The following is a 20,555-nucleotide window of genomic DNA, read 5'->3' on the forward strand; positions in this document are numbered from 1 at the left end:
TACACGTTCATTGGAGACTTTTAATTATTATACTTCCATTTGTAACTGGTGATTTCGGTCTTGATATTGTTATTAGCGAAGTTTTTTGTTATTTCCTAATATGTAACGTTTTTCGCTAGCCGACAAATCTTTGCTAAATGCCAATGCCCACTGCCCAGTGACAGTGACAATCAATTATCTGATCAGTTTAGTCAAGTCAGTAGTCAGTACTCTGTGTAATTAAATCAATCATAAACTTGTTTTTAATATTTTTATTCCATATAGAAAAAAAAACAAGTTTTCTATCAAGAAACGAAGTTAGTGTAATACCATGCCATAAGGACTTAATTTATAATTAGTTTTATTTTTTTCCACATTATGAAATAATGCCTGTAGGAAGAAAACGTTGGAATCTTCATGGTAAGTAGATAATATATATTAAAATATAAGCCTTAATTTGTTGACGTACTACGAAACTCACCCTACCAACCAAAACCCACCCTACTTTTTAAATATTAGTGATACACTTATGACAACTTTGAAATGTACAAAATAATACCAAAAATATAGTGTATACTATAAATGTTGTAGACAAAATAAGTAAGTATAATATACCGTCATTAATTTTGTCTACAACATTTATGTTTATTTAAGTTCCTACTGGGGTTTATATTTCATACTGAGCACATAATGTCATTGTTTACTTTTTTAAATATTGTTTCTCTCAGATGGGCCTCAAGGATCTCTAAGACGTCTACGTAATCAGTTAGCTGAGGATGGTTGTGCTGAGTCTCAAGTTGTGTTGGCAAAGCAATTATTAGAAGAAAAATGTGGTAAATTTATTTTTGAAGTATTTTCAGTTTTTTCAATCAATGTTTTCCAGTCAATGCACAATATTTTTTAAGGCGGCTAAAGGTATTTCAGTATACATCATCATCTTTCAGTACATTGGTACATATTTGGATTGATATTACAAGCTTAATCAAGCAAATATGTTAATTTTATTCAAAACAATTAAAAGACATCATAATAACAATTTGTTTAAATTAAGAAATAAACATTTTGGAGATGTTAAACATTAATTGATTAAACTAATAATAAAATCAAAGATCAATTGAATAATTTTTAATTTACAACTAACTGTAGTCGCATAATGTGTTGGGATTATTTATATATTAATATTTATTTTCAGAACTTGAGGCTGACAAAGTGTCGAATTTTAAACAAGCTTTGGAATGGCTTATATGTGCTACTGAACAAGCTCACCCAGAGGCCAGAAAAATGTTACGAAGGTAAATATAATAAAAAAAAAATATTAAAATCAGAATTTTATAATGTGTCTTCTGAACCAAATCTTCAAACCAACTAAATTAGCCCAAAGATTATTATATATAATGTCTGGGTGAATATGCTGCAGGTCTGATTATATAAGCCACTAGGCTGTAGACAATTACATGTGTTTATTTTGATTTATACCTAATATTACTAGATAAAATTATGTGACAGGTTTTAAGAGTTCCTCTCTTATGTCAGTATATTAAATATTATTTGATAAAAACAGCCATAGTTAAATCATTAAACTTTTTAGATTTATTCACACTGTTTAATTGTACTTTTACGAAACACGTGTTCTAAATATAAAAATACTAGAATATACAACTTGAAAATAGCTATTTTCATGCCTCCTAGAACTAACTTAACGATGTAGAACTCAGGTGTCGGTGTGCGTGCGCATCGTAAAAATTCACTCTCATGATTTATCTCCATCACGCGAAAAGAAGTATTACTTAAATAAAAAAAAACAAGCCAAACACTGCCAACTAAAAACTAATTACTGCCTTACCTAAAAGTTTCTTGAACTTTACTGTACTCAGTAATGAGTATACAGTTATTATTGAATAAGAAAATTTTAAAAAAAATATTTTATTTAAAAATATAATCTGACTTGTGGCATTTTAATGTCATTTTTTTAATAATACCTATGATACTTGTTAAACAAACAATTAACAAAGTTCCTATTCATAGAAAAAAGATTGATAGAAATTAAAATATGTATGAGATGTGTCAGAAATTTTTATTTGTCAATATTTTCGGCAACGAGTTATGAAAGCAATTGAAAATTCGCTGCAATATGCAAAGAATGATATGAGGTATGAAAATTGTTTATAAAACATGATACATTTTTGTAAATAGTAAACATGAAAACAATAGTATTGGTCAGAAATTACATAATGTTCTTGTGAGGTGGACGAGAACTTATTCCCAATGAAGGAAAATTTGCGTGATTTTTTAACTTGGCAGAGAAAGTGGAATAGGGTACAGGCTGAACTTCAAAGCTTCATGTAAGTTCTTCATAAGCCTGTCATAGATACTTCTTTACCGATTTACTGTCCATAACCTATTTCTCGTCAAGTGATCTTCAAACTTTTAAATACCGTAATAAACTTTATCTTTAAAATTAGATTTTGATAATGTTCCTAGTTAAACATTCTGTTAATGAAAGAATCTGTTTGATAGGTTTGACATAGTAAATAAAACATTAATTTTCTAATCGCCCATTATAATTGGATTTATAATAAATGTATCTATATACCACTAGTATACGACAGATCATTAAATATTCAATATATAAATTCTATTAGTACTATGCTTATCACACAGCTTATTAAACAATATACTAGAACATACGCACAATGTTAACTCGGAACAAACGCAGGCTGCAATTTCCCCGTACTAGATTATCTAAAGTTAGTTCTTTTTTGGGAAATACTATTCTTTAATAAAGTCCCTAGAGACTCCTTTATCTCCGCCTTTTAATAAATTTAAGAAATGTATTAAAGAAAAGCTGTGTAAAAAGGCTTAGTATAAAGTTAGCGATTATCTAGTTGATAAAAGGGCCTGGGACTAGTGCTAGACAGGCTACTTCTAATTAATTTGCGATATTTGTTTTAAAATAAGTATTGTTTGATGATATGCTTTTTTAAAAGAGTACCGAGAGGTTTTTTACGCCGGCTTTTTCCCTCTGTATTTTTTGCCGATGAGTGGGGATACCTACAGGTTTAAATTTAATAAGTGATACCTTGATGATCTTATGTTCCAATATAAACGTATTTTATTTTATTTTACAATGCCTAAGAGAGTTACAAGAGACTGAATCAGGTAATAGTCTCTGTCGTAAACGAAGAACATCCTACAAAGTGTGTTTTATTCAAAATCACTTTTAGTTGCAATATTTCTTGATCGTAACATAAGATTTGTTTTATTGTAGAATCATAGTAACCTTATTAGTACGTAAGAAGCGCTTTGGGTGTCTACGTGAGGTTAAGCGAAGAATATCTTTTATTTGCAGTAAAATACAAATTAAATACTAATGTAAAATAATTTTATTTCAGGTGTATTCGCAGTGGCGTACTTGACGAAGACAGTGCGCCAATAGTGCGTGCTAAGTCTTGTCTAGCCGCGAGCCGACAGGAGACTGTAGCCCGAAAAGCTGCCAGAGACCTCTTTGCAAGGTATACACACTCCAGACATACCGAAAAAATGAGGGTACTTTTTATAAAACTGCAGCGTAATATTGCAAATACCCACATCGTGGTAATAGCAACGTTTCAGTATACTATAATCATAATTTCAATCAACTATCAATATTTAACCTGAAGTAGCAGTCTCCTGCAGCCTATACCGCCGAAGCCATTAACTCTGGAGTTTAGAATTGACACAATCTTCTAAGATTTCACTTAAAATTATTGCTATTATCGAGAATCGGTGTTAAATATGTCTTAAAACGTATTTTATTTTGATATAGTTCGCACTACCTAATATAAAACCACTCCTCCATGTAATAGTCGTTCAATGGGGCCGTTCAGGTGTGACGTAAGCACTATAGGGGGGAGGGGGGTCTTTGGTTTTCTTATTTGGTGATTGTGTCAACAGTTATTAAATATTTACTTTTTTACACTTATTACCCACACATTATCTATGCTTGAAAACCAAATACATTTTCAAGGATTCCTACAAAAAATTAATACATTTGTGGGTAACTACATTAGGTTTTTCCTTGAATTTCAGTTTATCTAACGGTGAGCAATATATAACGACGGCGCAACTCGAACGGCGTATTCGTGAAATTTGTACTACGACACTGAAAAAGGATGAAGAGGATGAAGAGGCATTGGACGAATCTCATGGTGAATATCCTAATAAACTCAATAAAACCAGGTTGACCAAATACGCTATTAGTATTGTCTTTTATTAACATGGCTTTTACACATTTCAAGAAAACACTTTTTTATTGGATTGAAGTTATGTATTATTGTAAACTTATAATTATTTAACATAATTTTAAATTTATCCGACGAAACACAACAAATTCGATAGAGAATATATATTATACTAGCAGACTCAGCCAAGCGTTGCTGTGGCTAAGGTTTTTGTTATATTACATAGTAGTAAACTATTCAAGGGAAACGGTAGGAGAACTTATTTGAAACGTTGGTACTTTAACAGAGCGCCATCTGTTAGAATTGTATCAAATAATAAACAAATATTTACAATAAAATAAAATTGCGACTATAAATAAAGATCTAAGCTATCCTATCTCTTAAGTTGGACCAGACTGCTCACGGTGTGCCAATTTAATTTAAAATCGGTTAAGTAGTTTAGCGAGTCCATCGCGGACAAACATCGTGACAGGAGATTTATATATATTAAGATAATATTGGTTTTAGTACATTTTGATAATAACTTTGATATTGCAATATTGTATAACTATGAAAGGTAACCCATGAACAATTCTTCTAGTTTGTATGTCTTTCCCTTATTATTAATAAAAATATTTTAGATGAAGCACCGGCTTTGGATGATGGTCACGCGTTAGAGTCATTGCAGGGAGGGGACCATGTCGGAAATGGTACTTTACGCACTGCGCAAGTTGTTGATGATGGTAGGTGAATTTAATTTAGGACTATTTTGATTCTACCTTTATGGCTATGTTTATGATTTAACTGTGTGTCAACCGTTTGTGTTGGTGCACGAATATAATATAATAGTATTTTTTGCTACAAAATTTTTAAAACATACACGTGTATATATTATTATCTAATCATGGTAACTTTCATTATGAAAACCGAACCAAAAATCCGGTTTATTAATAAATAATCCGAATGTCCTTGGTTTGATTCACGAGGTAACACTAATTATTGAGAGTTGGCAAGACCACATGCCTAAATTGCCAATATTGCAGAAGTATCTTCCATGGTTAAATTACTCATGTTTGATGACGAATTATGACATTTAATGTGCTTAAATCTTAAATTCAATAAAAGTGATAGAAGTATTTTTACCTAATAATTTGTTTATTTATTATTTTATTCATAATTAGTATCTTAAAAACAAATTATTTTTTTCTTGCAGATTTACCGGATCGATGTCCCAGTGACGAAATTCGTAATTTGACAGTTGACAATTTGGTCTCAGCCGCTGTGGACTATTGCCAAGGGGAGTTACCTCTAGTCAGCCGCGATTTAACCCTTACAGACCCCAGTATTAAGGCCCTTGACCATATCCCAATCCTCCAACAAGCATTTCTGCACCCCCTAGTCTTCATACAGATACTGTATTTAAAACTTCTATTCTATTTTGGGTCATTCTCTTTTCGGTTGTCGAATTTAGAACTCTCCCTTTTACTCATAGCTTATCTGTCTGTTAGTACGGACAGCCTTTACCATTTAGTACCACTTATTATATACTACATAAGCATCATTGCCATGGTCATATGTACATTCAAAATGTTGCTGGCGAAACGCCAATTCATTGATTTCCGGAAATGGTCTGGATTATTTTTGAGATATAGCGATGGGAATTTGCGACCGGACGAGTCTGAGAATTTGTTTGTTAAAAATAACTTGGGTCCCTTTTTGCAGTTTTTCCTGGCGCTATTTCTTAATTTGTTTTTGTACCCGTTTATAGCGACCCAATGGGTGCCGTTTTCAGAATTTTGCGTTTTGTCGTTTTGTTTGATGTTTATGACGCTTTTCGCTTTTGGGACGAACGGGCAGCCGTGCCCCGATGTGTTGGCGTTGGTATCTTTTGGTTTAAATGTCTTAGCGAAGTATCCCTACGAGAAGGATACGGTAGTCCACCAAGGTTGGCGATTTCTCGATCTGCACATATCGAATTATCCGTCTTATATATTAGGAAATAGCATTGAGTTTTGCTTGAATGCGCGCGTGTTTTTTACATTATTAATCCCAGTGATATTAGTGATGATGGCTCGAAGGAGTAACTGGCAGGGATTGTTCAAGTACACCCTGCCACATTGTGTAACGTTGAGTTGGCTGCAGATGTTCATAACTTGTTCTCACGGGTGTACGACCTATGGCTTGATTCGAGGGACGTTAGCCCTAGTGTGTTCCTTCCTTTTCCTTCCCTTAATAGGCGTGGTGACGGTAACTTTACCGATATTCGCGTTCCTGCAATATATAACGGTTCCAAGGCTAGTGTACACAGCGACAGTATTGTTTGCATTGACTGTGACATTGGGTGTGACTTGTGTCCTTGCAAAAACGGAAGCTACCAAGAAATTTGTTACACCGTTTCAGGTAATATATTTATTTTTATTGATAATAACATTAGACACAGTTTTACGGTTATGCCAATTTTTGTTTCTGTGTTTTGAGTTCTTTTAGCTTAAGGGTCAAATCTACTGAATCCAAACTTTGGTATTTTTTATATATTTCAATACCCTTTCATAAATAGTATTTTTTAAATTTCGTTTCATGGTTTTTAAATGGTTGAAATTGAATTAATTTGAATTTAATGCATAAACCTTGTGTATTTTTTTCAGCTTGCAATTGGACTCATTACCCTAATATACTTTAGCAACCAATTGCTTACTGGCATTCAAGATGAAGGCGTACCATCTGGCCTTCTAGAACTAATAACAGATGACAAAACCAGCCTTAAAAACCTTTTAAAAAACGAATTCATCACAGATTACGAAGAAAACACTCATTTCGTGGAGTGGGAGGACTATTACAACAACTGTCATGCGCCATCTTGGATTAACAACAACATGGCGTCCACGCAAATCAAGTGCTCGATACTAGATGGAGCTAAAATCAATTGGGAAGGTTATATCAAGGATGTCACGGTGACAAACGTTCGGAATAAATGGAATGATTTCTCCTTGTGGTTGCCGGGCTTTTTGAGGGAATATTTCAAGTGTTATTATGGCGAGGAGTTTTCGACTTTATGTTCGAGGCCAGAAGGCATAGATTTGGAGGGCTGTGAGTTTGTGAGGACGGTCGCGCGGCAAAGTGGGAAGAACTGTCATTTGAATAACTTGAATGAGTAAGTATGTTTATGGTTTTTTAATACATCTTCTCTATGCCAATTCATGGTGATGAAAGGAGGTTGTAACCACAACCTCCACCAGAATTAATTAAAAATCGGTTGTCTGAAAAGTCGGTACTGACGATAGTTGAACGAGACAACGTCATAAGAAAATACTGATGGAATGGTTGTATTTTTCAAAAGATTTTTTTTATTTTATTTCTTTGATATTTGGTATGGATATAGAGGAGGTAAATGGAAATAACAATGAATTGATCAAGTAACAGTCGTTTGTAAATATAAATACAATTATGTCATTTTTTAACGAACGAACGCGGAGGCTGTTTATGCCTCTTTATCGCTCGGTCCGCGCTCTCGCTTGCACTTCAAGCCTTAAATGTAACGCCTCAGAGTGAGGTAACGGCGCATGAGTCATGTTTTATCGTGTGTGCAGCGGGCTCCATCGAATTATAAGTCGTTGTCCCGTCAAAAATTAGTAAAACAATCGTAAATCTAAGAAAACAATTTGTTAATATTTTTTACAGATACACATATGAAGTGACAGTCGACATGGAAACAAGTGGGGGATTATTAAAACGTCACTCGGAGATACGGCTCATTTTTGATAACTTTTTCACAAATTACACGAAATTACTTCGACAAAATGACAAGATACGCTTCAAGGGTATACTTTTGAATGAGCCGAATTCATATGACATTGGCTCTAGGTATTTGGATATAAAGGGGTATGAAATCAATTGTCTCGAGTGTAAAACGGCAAGGGGGTCTATTCGCACACAGGAGCCGTCGACATCGAGAGTGTGCGACTTATTTCGAACGATAGCAAACGACTGTGTCGTATCAACAAAGTATGTTTTGAATTTCCTATTAAATCCAGTGATCGTTTTTAAATAGAATTTTTTGATGGAATTTGTGAAATCGATAGTTTTTTATGAATATATAAATAATTGTGACAAAAATTTATTTATTTAATAGTTTGTACAGAAATAGTTTTTGCTCACCGCTAATTTTATAATTAAAACAAAAAACCTTAAAGAAATCTATCACAGACAAAGTCATGGGACACTAGCTAGTATTTTAAAATAATATTTCTTTTTTTATGTATACATTTTTGTCCCGTAGCTGGAATTTATTGTACTAATGATTTCAAACAAAATTTATTTTGTACTGCCCATAATCTATCTATTGATCCGTAAAGTACTTATTTGTCTCTTCCTCACAGCGATAAGACAATTTGATAGAAAGAGACAGAGAGTAGTTTCAAGGTGCAATTAGACGGGTTTTTTGAAGGTTCCAAAATTTACACAAATTTTTAAATTACTTTATCATATGTTGCCCACGAAATATGTTGTTGGATAAAGTGACTAAAAATCCTAGGATTATTGCGAATATCAGGTCATCTGGTACAACATACATTAATGTTGTTTTGTTTAACGTAAAAGGATTTAATTGACTGATTAATTTATATTTATTTGTTTATATAAAAAAAATTTCGATGATACGCGATATTTTTTTTAAATATAGACATGTATTGTGATGTGCTTCCTGTTAAAGCCATATTAAAAACATAATTTATAACAACAATTAATTTCTTATACTTAGTGCCTGTTTCACAATGTATGGATAAAGTTATAAATAGCTATGCAACACATAAATTATTCTAAAGATAAAAGTTCCAAATAAGAAACTTCACTTTTCATGACGAATCGCGCTATCTGACAGAAACGCAAAAATACTGTTTATCCTACCAATAAGTAATAAATAGCTTATTTGGAACTTATTGGGACATTGTGAAACAGACCCTAAACATTCAAAACTTTAATTATAATTGAATGCGTATGATTAACAAAATATTTTTACAAGAAAGATTTAGCGTTTTTCAAATGTGAACAAATCTTAACCTTTTACAAAATAACTTAGATTACTGTTAAATGTACTGCAAATGTTATGAAATGTAATGCCTAATTATGTGTTGTTTTTGAATAAATAGTTTATGAATGTATTGAATATATTTTCAATGAATTATTTTGTAGTATCATTTAATTTCCCAGGTAATCAAACCAACTAATTTGTAAAGAAAACCAAGTCCTCCACATCAATTCAAATATTACTAAGCTTGTCGCGTATGCGCAATGCATTTAAATGCATGTATGAATATTTAATGGAATTTTACATTTTACTTTGAATCATGTAATTACGTCCATTCTTATTTTCATCGTATCATACATATTATATCATTTATTTATCGTTATCAAATTTATATTATAATGGTTCACGCAAATAGTCATATATTAAATATGTATGCTTTTGTGAACGGATAAGGACATTTCTAAAATGTACATACAGGGAAGAGATAAAATTTTGAGTTTCTTTCGCTCAAATCCAGTAACCTATCTCAATCCATTATTGCCGGTTCTTCTCATCCATTCTACGCCCTAGATTTGAGAACTGGCAGTAAATGTATTTTTTTTTGCATTTAATGTATATTTCTTTTTTTTTGACGTTCATAAGTGTACATTATGTTACCTATATAAATAAATGATTTTTGTTTTGTTTGTTTGTTAGACATATTAATTCTAATATTGTGTAAGTGTGTCAATAACCATACAGGCCAAAGTATGATATATAATGGATATATAATGTGTAAAGAATTTTCTTCTGTACCACCAGGATTAATTTTATGATAACAAATAAAACAATTTAAAAAAATATAATTTATTAGAAAATACAATGTAGAATCAGTCACATAAATATAAAAAAAAAACATTCGATAACAATGATTATATAAATATGTCTTAATAACTACTACTAATACTAGTTTAAGGCCACTTCCGGCCCAATAGCAGAAACAATTCTTGGAATATCGTTTATTTATTTATATGAGACAATTTTTTTCGTAAATGTAACAAATTTTGACTGTGAAACAACGGACTTATATTTTTCAAGTTGTCAAAGTTTCTCGTATAGCTTTAGCTGATTTAATACTTCAAGACAACTTGGAACATAAATAACTATGGAAAAACTTATCGCAACTGATTTCTGAAAACCCAATCCATTTTTGACGTTCGGGAGTCGGCTTTCGCCTGAACCCAATAATTAACATAATCTAAGATCAGACCGTGACAGTCGATCGATCTCCTATCTGCATCCCAATAACCAAACCTTACGGAGACAATTTATTTTTCGCAACGGAAAGAATCAATCTCTTAGCTCTTTACACTCATATTTGATACAATATAAACCTAATAAAGTAAATGTAAACATACAAATAATATTAAATTATACAGGTCGATATTTAAAACATATCAAATAGCTTTTTAATTATTTAAAAAAACTGGTGTAAGTTGAAATCTTAAGATAGGAAATTGGCACAGTTGAACTGTCATTTTCATACAAAGGTCTGCCTTTGATAGCTTGTTTCAACAGATGGCTATTACAATCCGTCGATTGGTTATTGGCACACATATTAATATTTAGATTAATATGTCTATCTCAGATGGTCAAAAGAGGGTTGAGATAGGTTATTGGGTTTTTTTTAAGACAGGTTGGTTGTGATAAAAAAATAATATGGTCTCGGGTATAGTGATTTTAAATGGTGTCTATACTCTCTAAATTCTTTAAAGTTTCAGACTATTTATTAATCCACGTTATAATAGTTCATTGCCAGTTTATTAATAGCAATACTAGGCATAATGTTTATCTGGAAAGTCTATTGCATCAAGTCTTTTATACACATCCAACATTGATGGCCTTTCGTGTCGGATTAGTCTAGTACAGTGTAAACCGATATCTATAAAAGCTGAACAAAGTGTGGGATTTGAGTTCGGAGTCCCTCTGAGAATACGGTCTTCTAATACAGCTGTAAAAGAAAAACACAAGAGGTTATGAAATATTTTCTGTTTAAAGAAAAACACTTTTTAACGGATTATAGTTATGTATTATTTTATTTAAACTTATAATTATTTGTACATAATATAACTTATAATTTTTTGTCGATACCAACTCCGGGGAAATAAATACAGATAACACAACATTTTCTGCAGCTGTAATACTTTTTGACATTTAACACCTTTTGTCTTCAGTCACCGTGACCACGCACGCTGTAAAGCACGCGAAACGTCGGTTTAAATTTAAAAATATGTACAAATAATTATAAGTTTAAATACAATAATACATAACTATAATCCGTTAAAAAGTGTTTTTCTTTAAATGTGTAAAAGTTATGTTAATAAAAGACAATACTATATTTTCTGTTAGTTATATTTTTTAATCAAAGAAGAGAAGAGAAAAAGAACAAGAAACAAAGGAAGACCAATAGAGCAATGGGCTGACGGGATCGAGAGGGTAGCTGGAAGAAATTGGATGACGATGGCACAAAATAAATTAGGGTGGAAAAAGTTGGAGGAGGCCTTCTCCCGGACAGGGGTCGCATCTTAGTAAATATTGTATTTATATCTATTTTATTTAATCTATGTAAATAGGATGTGGAAAAATAAAGGCTTATTATTATTATTTTAAACCAATAAGTATGGATGTGCCCCAGGTAAAGGGTTTTTCAACTAGCTAAGGGTTTTACCGGCTTAAATGTTAATAAATTGATTAATTATAAAAAATATTTTTTTGCATTCTAATTTATACCTAAAAAAAAGGTAAAGGTATTGGCAATTTCATTAAAGGTAATTAAAGTATAGAAAGAAATGCTTGTTTATCCAAGTAAAAACTTACCCAGAGACAGAAAGTAACCTTATTTAATTGATAATTTTAAAAAAATATTACTGTGTCTTAGACATTTTTACTTTTAAACATAATAATAATGGGTTCAAAAAGGAAGAGGTATTTTATTGAATATGATTTTACTTACAAAAAGGCACATTTTCCCTGGCCTGCTGATGCATGAAATCACTCAGCAGAAGAACTTTCCTGGTCCTGTCGAGGACCGGAAGGGCCGTCGCCATTTCCAGCATCACAACTCCGTAGCTAAACACGTCTACCGCAGGAGATAGAACCCGGGACCGTAAGTACTCATCTGGTAAGTAGGGCCGAGTACCGTGAACTCTAAAATCACATTGTTAAAGATTATTAACAGGTTGATAAATTAAAAAAATATATATTTACAAAATTTTGACATCGCACGTTAGAATCAAGGATTCCGAGTAGAAACTTTGCGATAGTTTCTGCGGTATATACGTCGCAGTAAAGTAGTAAATCAGAGAGTTAATTAAATCTCTAGACAGTTAATTAAATATCGATATTTATTCAATCAAGTCGCTAGCATTTTGATTTAAATAAAGCAGCGTCAAAAACATCTATCTGTCGGACTGAAAGCCAGCATGTTGATTAATAATGTAATTAAAACAACATGGCGGTCACGACAACAGCTGATTACTTTTACTCTTTCTGTTGACAAAATGGTTCTTTTTATTTCATTTAATTGTGGTCTTTGGTGAAATTGTAAATATGTTGTCGACTCCGCCATTATTATTTAATTTTATATTGTTATTTCGGTGTGATCGTGAAGAACTGAGTTTAGAAATTTCGTGTTTTCAAGAGATCCAATTAACTCTCTGATTCAACTACTTTATTGCGACATATCGATATTTACTTAACTGTCCAGAGATTTAATTAACTCTGTGATTAAACTAGTTTACTGCGACATATATAAAAAAACGATTTCTCCTACGGGAGTGATACTTGACGCTAAAGAAGATTCCTATTTTAAAACATAATAATGTACCTTAGCATACATATTTAACATAAAACAAACACATTATATAATAGCATGTGATAGATTTATTAATAACTTTAAGACTCCCAATCTACGGAAATGAAAGTAGAACCAAGTTTCTTTTTTTTTTCAAATTCTAACGTTAGCATATAAGTGTTCTCATGTAAGTGACTAATGTCTATTATGAGAATAAATGTGTTTAAACCTAACTATTAAATACCTAGAGACTTTCAAATGCGTCCGATCCTCTCCATACGGGCCCTTCCTTGCAAGGCCGAAGTCTCCAATTTTGGGTATAGAGCACTGGTCCAGTAGGATGTTAGCTGGTTTAATATCTCCATGAATTAATGGCGTACCAGCCATCGTGTGCAGGTATTGGAGTCCTCTGAAAACAAAAATTAATATCAGAATAACTTATGAGATAGAACTGCTAAATTAATTTAAATAGAACATTTACCTGGCAACACCGTGAGCTATTCTGTACCGTTGTCCCCACGAAAGGGGCCGGTGTAATGTCTTCCCTCTCAATCTCTGTTCCAAAGATCCACCCGCCATTAATTGATATACCAGACACGCTTCCGGGCCTAAATAATTATAATAATACATAACTTCAATCCGTTAAAAAAATGTTTTTCTTTAAATGTGTAAAAGTTATGTTAATAAAAGACAATACTATAATCAGAGTTATGTTACCTAATACATTTAACTATAAAATGATTCAATGGAAGATATATAAGACTTGTGTTGATTTAAATTTTCTTCGGAAATTATTGTGTGACTGACAAACGCCGATTTTTACGTCTAAGCGACGCCGGTTTTTTACCATAAAAGCGAGTGTTAGCGCAATTAAATTTCTTCATTCAACTCATTTTTATTGATAAACCAAGTGATTAATCTTAAACCAATCCACAAAAATTGTTATATAAAAATACAGTGTAAACTATTTTAGCGATCCCAGATGAGTAATCCGATGTTATATTGATTTTTACGCTAAATGGAAATGACACTGTATTTTCTATTTATTATTAAGCCTTAATTATTAATATTCAAATGGCTCGATACCACTACCATTTAATATAATTTAAAGAGCATATTTTCTTGAAATTTTCTAAGGAATTCTACACGTTATAGGTAATATATAAAATATATATAGTAACATATACCTCCCAAACTATATCCATATAAGGGCAATATATTATCATGTCTATACTGATTCAGACACATCTCTCTGATTAATTCCTTGTTTTTATCATCGTTGTCCTTTAGGCGTTTCACAGCGAGCGGTAATAGTTTCCATTCGCCTGTAAAAAAGAAACTTACATATATTATGAAGATACATTTAGTTTTTTTTTATTGAAAAAGCTTGTCAACGCTCGGCACACTGATACATTGGTAAAAACAAACACAAAATACAATTTTTTATGTGACAAGCACTTAAAGGCAAACATGACATACATTTAGAGATCATACAAATATCAATCAAAACAATTATTAAACAAAACAAAAATTACAAAAAACAAACTATTACTAAACAAAAAAAACAATTACAAAAAACTAAACAAAAAATCGATTTTAAAGTGTGAGGAAGCAACTATGCATATCCAGACCTAGCTCAAAGTCAAAGTCATAGATCATTTATTCATATAGGTAACATAATATACTTATGAACGTCAAAAAAAAGAAACATACATTAAATTAATCTAATTTTACATTTACTGCCAGTTCTCAAATCATTTATTAGAATGCTTAATCTGGACATCGGTGAGCTTTGACCAAAACGCGTTCTACGGAAAGGAGGGACAAATGGAATAATGGTATGCCTGGGGTATCGAGAGGGTACACGAAACTTAAATTTAGATAGAAGGTTCTGACAATCAATCTGATTATTAAAAATCTTAGCTGCAACCGATATATCAATTAATTTTCTACGATTCTCCAATGACAGCATATTAAAGGCGCCAGCCTGGTTTCGATAGTTATGTATTATGTCTTGCGTAAAAAAGCTAAAGTTGTGCGTTCAAATGCCAACTGTAGTCTGTTTCGTAAAAATACGCAATCAGTGAATAAACGGTCTGAATTTTTAATTGATATTTGTTTGTTATATATATACTTTTATATTTTATTATTTGGGAGTACTATGTATCATTATAGTCCCTTGTTGATAGTTATTTGGCGATATTAGCGATATTTTAATTGCCGATACAACGACAATGTTAACGCGCATCATTTCGCTACACACTTTAGTTGGCTTTTAACTGCTATCGCGCGTAGTATTCTTTCGAAATTTAATAAAATACAGATTTACAAAAATCTTATTTATGTTAATTTTAATTATTAAGAGTTATTTATTGTAATTTAATTATTACTCTTAATTCTGAATTCTAATAACTAAACCTAATTAATTATGTGTGTGTGTGTGTTAAATATTATTCAAAGATTGTGAGTGTTTATATTTTATGATAAAAATTATAAAATTTAGACCAAACTTGATATATTTCACCTTAATTTAGTTGCATTTCAATATGCAATTGAAATGGTATCGGTATCGGCGATATTTCTATAAAAATTTCGACATCAGTATCGTATCAGCAAAAAGGCGTATTGATGCATCTCTAATTCTAACCATAACTACTACAAAAATGTTTATTGTCTATTGGAACTAAATAAACTTTTGCTAAGCACAATAATAAATAGAGCTATTATAACTTGATCTGAAGTTCAAGAGAAACTATTCACGTTTTGCAAAAAAGGGTAGATCTTACTAAATATCATGGTTTAAAAATATATAATTTATTATAAAGCAACAAATTTCTTATGAGAAAACCTAATATAACTAAGTATACCTTTAAATACTTGTCCAAAACCGCCTCTGCCTAGTAAATTGGCCTCGCTCCAATCATTAGTTGCAGTCCTTAAGTCGTCATAGCTGAGCATTGGTATAGCTGATATGCTCTTAAGAAATTCATCCCCTAAGCTCCCACCTTGACTTTGAGCAGACGAATTCTGAAAAAAAAATAAAAAAAAAAGTAAATATTAAGTAATGCTATTTGACAGACATAATTGTTTATTCGAAATTTTTAATATAAAAGGTGTGTACTGCCCGCTTCGAATTAAAATTAAACATGGTGTAGAATTCTATATTCAATCTTTTTGCTAAAACATCGAAATTATAGGATGCTAATCAAATGATAATTATGTCGCGTTCGTTATTTTAATCAATTGTTTTATGATAATTAAAACTAAATTTAACTAAAATATTTTTTAAAAGGAATTTCCATGTATTCCCGGCCGTCTGCTAATGCACGCATGGTTCCATTTCCCACGAATCCTCGTGAACACATATGCGAGGATGTGCAGCAATATTTAAACATAAAATGGAAGAATCATGAAGAAGAAGAGTCCTACAGAAAATGCTTAAAATAAATAAAAATTGTATACTCCGTTTTACCTTTGTTGAATCGGTATTAGTGTCATCTGTAGTTTGTGGATTTGGCGAATGTACATCAAAGACTCGGCTTGGTGTTGGAAATTGGCCATTCTGAAAAAAAAACAATTTTTTTTTCTACTAATGACTTCAATTGAAGGCAGGTTAAATGTAAATTACTAAACTGGCTTAAGGCTTTTGTTTGTAACACAGTCCATAAAACATGACGGTATAAGATTTGATTCCTGGCAAATCAATAATTGAATGCTCAGAAAGGTTAAAAAGAATTCTGAGTTTCTTAAATTAATCTGAAAAGTAATAATAAAAAGCTTATAATTCTAGTTATTTCAACATTTAACCATAAACAGTTTACCTTTTCAAACAGCATGACTGGTAACGGTAAGGATGATTCACTGCCCTCTATTTTCTGTGTCATCTGTCTGTTTGCATTGACTGGAATAATACCAATGATTAACAAATTTCTTTTTCCCATGGCTCTACCTAATTGTGTGTGTGTGTGTGTTATGTTAAGAGAATCTTGTAGAACATCATTGGTTTAAACAAAATCTGTTAAGAAAACATTATTTTACAGCCCCAACAACTAGTAATAAATTGATAACATACTTACATACATTATTGCAAGCTAATTCTTTGAACTGAATGAGTGAATCTATAATTTATAAACAATAAGTAAAATATAAGGAAAACCAGAATAAAAATTAATTTTCCTCATTCTTGTTTTGAATGAAAATTGTTTATATACCAGGTCAAACTCATAAATTGTTGAATAGTAAAAGAACATTTAAAGAAAACACTTTTCTTGTCTTATTATAAACTTAAATAGCTTCAATCCGTTAAGAGTGTTTTATTTAAATGAGTAAAAATTATCTAAAAGAATACTAAGTAAGTAACATGAAAACATTACCAGCTAAACCTACCGCACTTTACCAAAATGATGTGACTGCATAGAACTAAAAGTCCAAAGACTAATACATTGTTCTCTGGCTAACATTTCATTTTACAAAAATTTCAGCCTTTATTGGAATCATATAAAGTTATAGTAGTTTGCTATAATTAATTGCTGCCTGTATAACATTTTATAAACTGAATCATATAAGAAGTATCGCTATTTAATATTAAGTATCTATGGTGAGTTTAAAGAAATTTAATAGTTAATAAAAGCAATATGATTAAATATACAACTTATCGTTTAATAAAGTTATTTTTTGTTTTTTTAGGAAATGTATTTTTTTTTCAAAATATACTGTATATGACATACCATCTAAAGTACTTCGATCCCTAATACTCTTGCTATCATGTTTATGAAGTAATCTATGGAACCTTCCATCAACTACAGGCACCAGGCAACGCAAAGCAGGTATATGTTTCATTCTATATAATAGAATAAATAGTTCTTCCACTCTATGGTTTAATTGACCCCATCTTGTAAAAAGCTGATTAGTTGGGGAGGATGCCTGACGCCTTGCTATTTGTTCTATTTCCTGAAAAGATATATAGGTATTTATTGCAAAATCATTTTAATTGAATAGAATTCTTGTTTTTTTAGCAGAATATTAACTTAAAAAGAAAGGTTAAGGTTTACAATTCAATACCTCGATTTTGAGGTCGGGGGAGGGTAAACTTATCACCCCCAACCAATTTCAAGTACTAGAAACATTTATAACAGTAGAAAAATAAAAATAAACCAAAACATACATATAATACCTAACATTAACTGGGCCCATCGTCCTCAAAGTCATCCACATAAGCCGGTTGTTTACCAAGCAAAATTCACCAAGTTTAAAAAAAAACAAATAAAAGCACGCACATTGACGAGAAAACAACAGAAATGTAAAAAGTAACGGCTTTTTAACGAATAATCTGCACTGTAACACTAACACACTGTTCTGGCGGATTGTTTACAAATTTCTAATATTGCACAAAACATCGAAAAAAAAAATTAATTAGCTTAAATTACAACTCATGCAGCATAAATTACTCCAAATCTCACAGAGGTTTTCGAATCAAGGTCCCCCGAGACTCCTACATACTCAGTGTAATCAAATTCAAGGTATTGAATATAAGATCCAACCCAAAAGAAAACTTGGCTTAATGAAAATTATATTTTTAGTAACGTCAAGGCAAGCACCATAAGAACACTTGCATACTTTACGCCTGAAAATATTTAATTTATATCATAGGTATTTAACCATCCAATATTGGATGCAAAAGAGAGAGAAAATATAGCAAAAATTATGTTACGTCAAAGCGGATAACGCACTTATAACAAACGATTTGGAAATCCCAAGGAACAAAATATCTGCATTGGAAAAACCCTAAAAAACCTGTTGTGATACTTACATTTACTTCAAAAGCTGAATACTTCATATGTATACCAGCAAGATCCTTCCAATCATCGTCATTATCGAGCAATCTACACAACTCTTTATTTATATCAAAAGGTAATTCGTATATGTACATTTTGCGATTTCATTTACAAGAAAAATAACAAACAAGTCATTCCTTACTAAGTTCACTTTACAACTAATTCAGAAATCAGAGAGTATAAAATTATAGTACGAAGTACTACGAACTACGAACAGTAGGAAATTATTAACTTTATCTTGACATTGATGTCTGACAGGCACAATATTACTAACTTTATCTAACCACAGTGCCCCTATTCATTTAAATTAACAAACTGTAATTCTGAAACAGCAAATCAGCAAGCAGGGGTGGAAATGGTAAAACCTGTAAAATATAACTATTCATACTAAACTTGGCAATTAAAAAGAGTGGCGGAGGGTCTATTGTCAGTTCTTCTCGTTCATTCTATGCCCTTGATTTGAGAACTGCCAGTGAATGTAAAATTAGAAGCATTGAATATGAAGGCATTTCTTTTCTTTTTTCTTTACAGCCTTAAGAAGCAACCTAACCTTGACGACTTGATGTTACATCGCAGTTACAGATTTGTGCCTTGATCATGTAAACACCTGTTTACTGCGAAGAAGTGCGGCCATTGGCTCAACGGCACCCATGAATTTTTAAAATCTTTATGTTAATTAACGTCATGAACCTAGACGATATTTAATTTAAATAACAAGTGAACGAAATGTTTTCCCAAAAATAAATTCAAAATAATTTCATTTAAAATGGTAGCTGCCAAATTTCGATAGGCAACTTGGTAAATATACATTCAGCTACTTATAAGCTCATATTCAGCTACATGTATTAAAAGTTGTTTTTTTAGCAAATAACCGCTAAGCGCAGTTATCCTGCAGCCGGATGGTCTAAGACCATTAGTCCTCTATCAGCCGGAGGTATGGTGAAGTAGGAGCAGGCACTTACATTCTCGTAGGAACAACACGCAAATCTTGGTCGAAATAACTGACATCACCAGCGTACGCGAATTGAAATCCTACCAGTCGCGCATGGACGCACATGGACGCATGGCCAGCCATTGGCCTCCTCGCCATAATTTAGGGAGACCACCCGACGCAATGACGCCGCAACAAGCAATGACATTGTAAGAAGTAACATAATGAAAGCGGTAGCTTAAACAATACGTAATTTTTGAGTGAATCAAGATATATTATTATTTATCAACGATAATACAGAGTACAAGTTGAAGTTGTATTAGTAGTAGGCCTACTAATATTATAAACGCGAAAAACTACTAAATATATTTTTTGTAGATTTTTCTACTGCACGCTAATATAAGCTAAGTCTCGAAATACTAGAATTCCGCATAGACGTTGCGGGCACCAGCTACTTGTTAATAAAATTATATATTTTGGCGATATGAACGTGCTTCGGTATATATACAGTATAGGTAATAATATTGGTAAATAAATGGACACATTTTATTGGAATTGCGAGAAAAACTTTTCAAACAGTAATTGTTTCAAATAATAAACAAATATTTGCAATAAAATAATATTGCGGGTATAAATTGAAATGTAATCTTTTAAGTTAGATAAAACTGCACACGGTGTAGAAATTTGATTGATATCGGTTCGGTAGTTTAGGAGTCCATAGCGGACAAACAAGGTGACACGTAATTTATATATACAT

At 31.7% G+C, this 20,555-nt stretch overlaps 2 protein-coding genes across 4 annotated transcripts; one reads left to right on the plus strand and one right to left on the minus strand.

The window, feature by feature from the left end:
• Nucleotides 1-227: 227 nt before the first annotated feature.
• LOC110998945 (wolframin) lies at nt 228-8,885 on the plus strand. 3 transcript variants are annotated; one of them, XM_045630202.1, is made up of 9 exons: nt 228-399; nt 708-812; nt 1,172-1,271; nt 3,372-3,491; nt 4,048-4,166; nt 4,820-4,921; nt 5,392-6,578; nt 6,824-7,329; nt 7,857-8,885. In XM_045630202.1, the coding sequence occupies exons 1-9, from the start codon at nt 366-368 to the stop codon at nt 8,224-8,226; spliced, it is 2,643 nt and encodes an 880-aa protein (XP_045486158.1). In that variant the 5' UTR covers nt 228-365; the 3' UTR covers nt 8,227-8,885. The 3 variants fall into 3 exon arrangements, with proteins under 3 accessions (XP_045486158.1, XP_045486159.1, XP_045486160.1); XM_045630203.1 differs by having other exon boundaries at nt 711-812; XM_045630204.1 differs by lacking the exons at nt 228-399; nt 708-812; nt 1,172-1,271 and adding an exon at nt 2,073-2,129.
• A 1,151-nt stretch (nt 8,886-10,036) lies between these two features.
• On the minus strand, nt 10,037-19,055 carry LOC110998947 (serine/threonine-protein kinase pelle). The gene is made up of 10 exons (XM_022267765.2): nt 18,843-19,055; nt 17,761-17,983; nt 16,855-16,934; nt 16,506-16,595; nt 15,901-16,060; nt 14,221-14,358; nt 13,515-13,641; nt 13,278-13,442; nt 12,194-12,387; nt 10,037-11,191 (listed from the first exon to the last, which is right to left on the minus strand). Exons 1-10 carry the CDS (start codon nt 18,960-18,962, stop codon nt 11,016-11,018), a joined length of 1,473 nt encoding a protein of 490 aa, XP_022123457.2. The 5' UTR covers nt 18,963-19,055; the 3' UTR covers nt 10,037-11,015.
• Nucleotides 19,056-20,555: the final 1,500 nt, after the last annotated feature.

This window comes from Pieris rapae, chromosome 11 (assembly GCF_905147795.1).
Source record: "Pieris rapae chromosome 11, ilPieRapa1.1, whole genome shotgun sequence".
Taxonomy (NCBI): domain Eukaryota; kingdom Metazoa; phylum Arthropoda; class Insecta; order Lepidoptera; family Pieridae; genus Pieris; species Pieris rapae.

Excerpts from the sequence above, each read along its gene's own strand:
- LOC110998945 (XM_045630202.1), top strand. The coding sequence starts at position 366 with ATGCCTGTAGGAAGAAAACGTTGGAATCTTCATG. Across the intron at positions 813-1,171 it reads ATTATTAGAAGAAAAATGTG|AACTTGAGGCTGACAAAGTG; the intron begins GTAAATTTATTT and ends ATTTATTTTCAG. Across the intron at positions 7,330-7,856 it reads CATTTGAATAACTTGAATGA|ATACACATATGAAGTGACAG; the intron begins GTAAGTATGTTT and ends TATTTTTTACAG.
- LOC110998947 (XM_022267765.2), bottom strand. The coding sequence starts at position 18,962 with ATGTACATATACGAATTACCTTTTGATATAAATAAAGAGTTGTGTAGA. Across the intron at positions 14,359-15,900 it reads TTTTGGACAAGTATTTAAAG|GCGAATGGAAACTATTACCG; the intron begins GTATACTTAGTT and ends TCTTTTTTACAG. Across the intron at positions 13,642-14,220 it reads ATATGGATATAGTTTGGGAG|GCCCGGAAGCGTGTCTGGTA; the intron begins GTATATGTTACT and ends ATAATTATTTAG.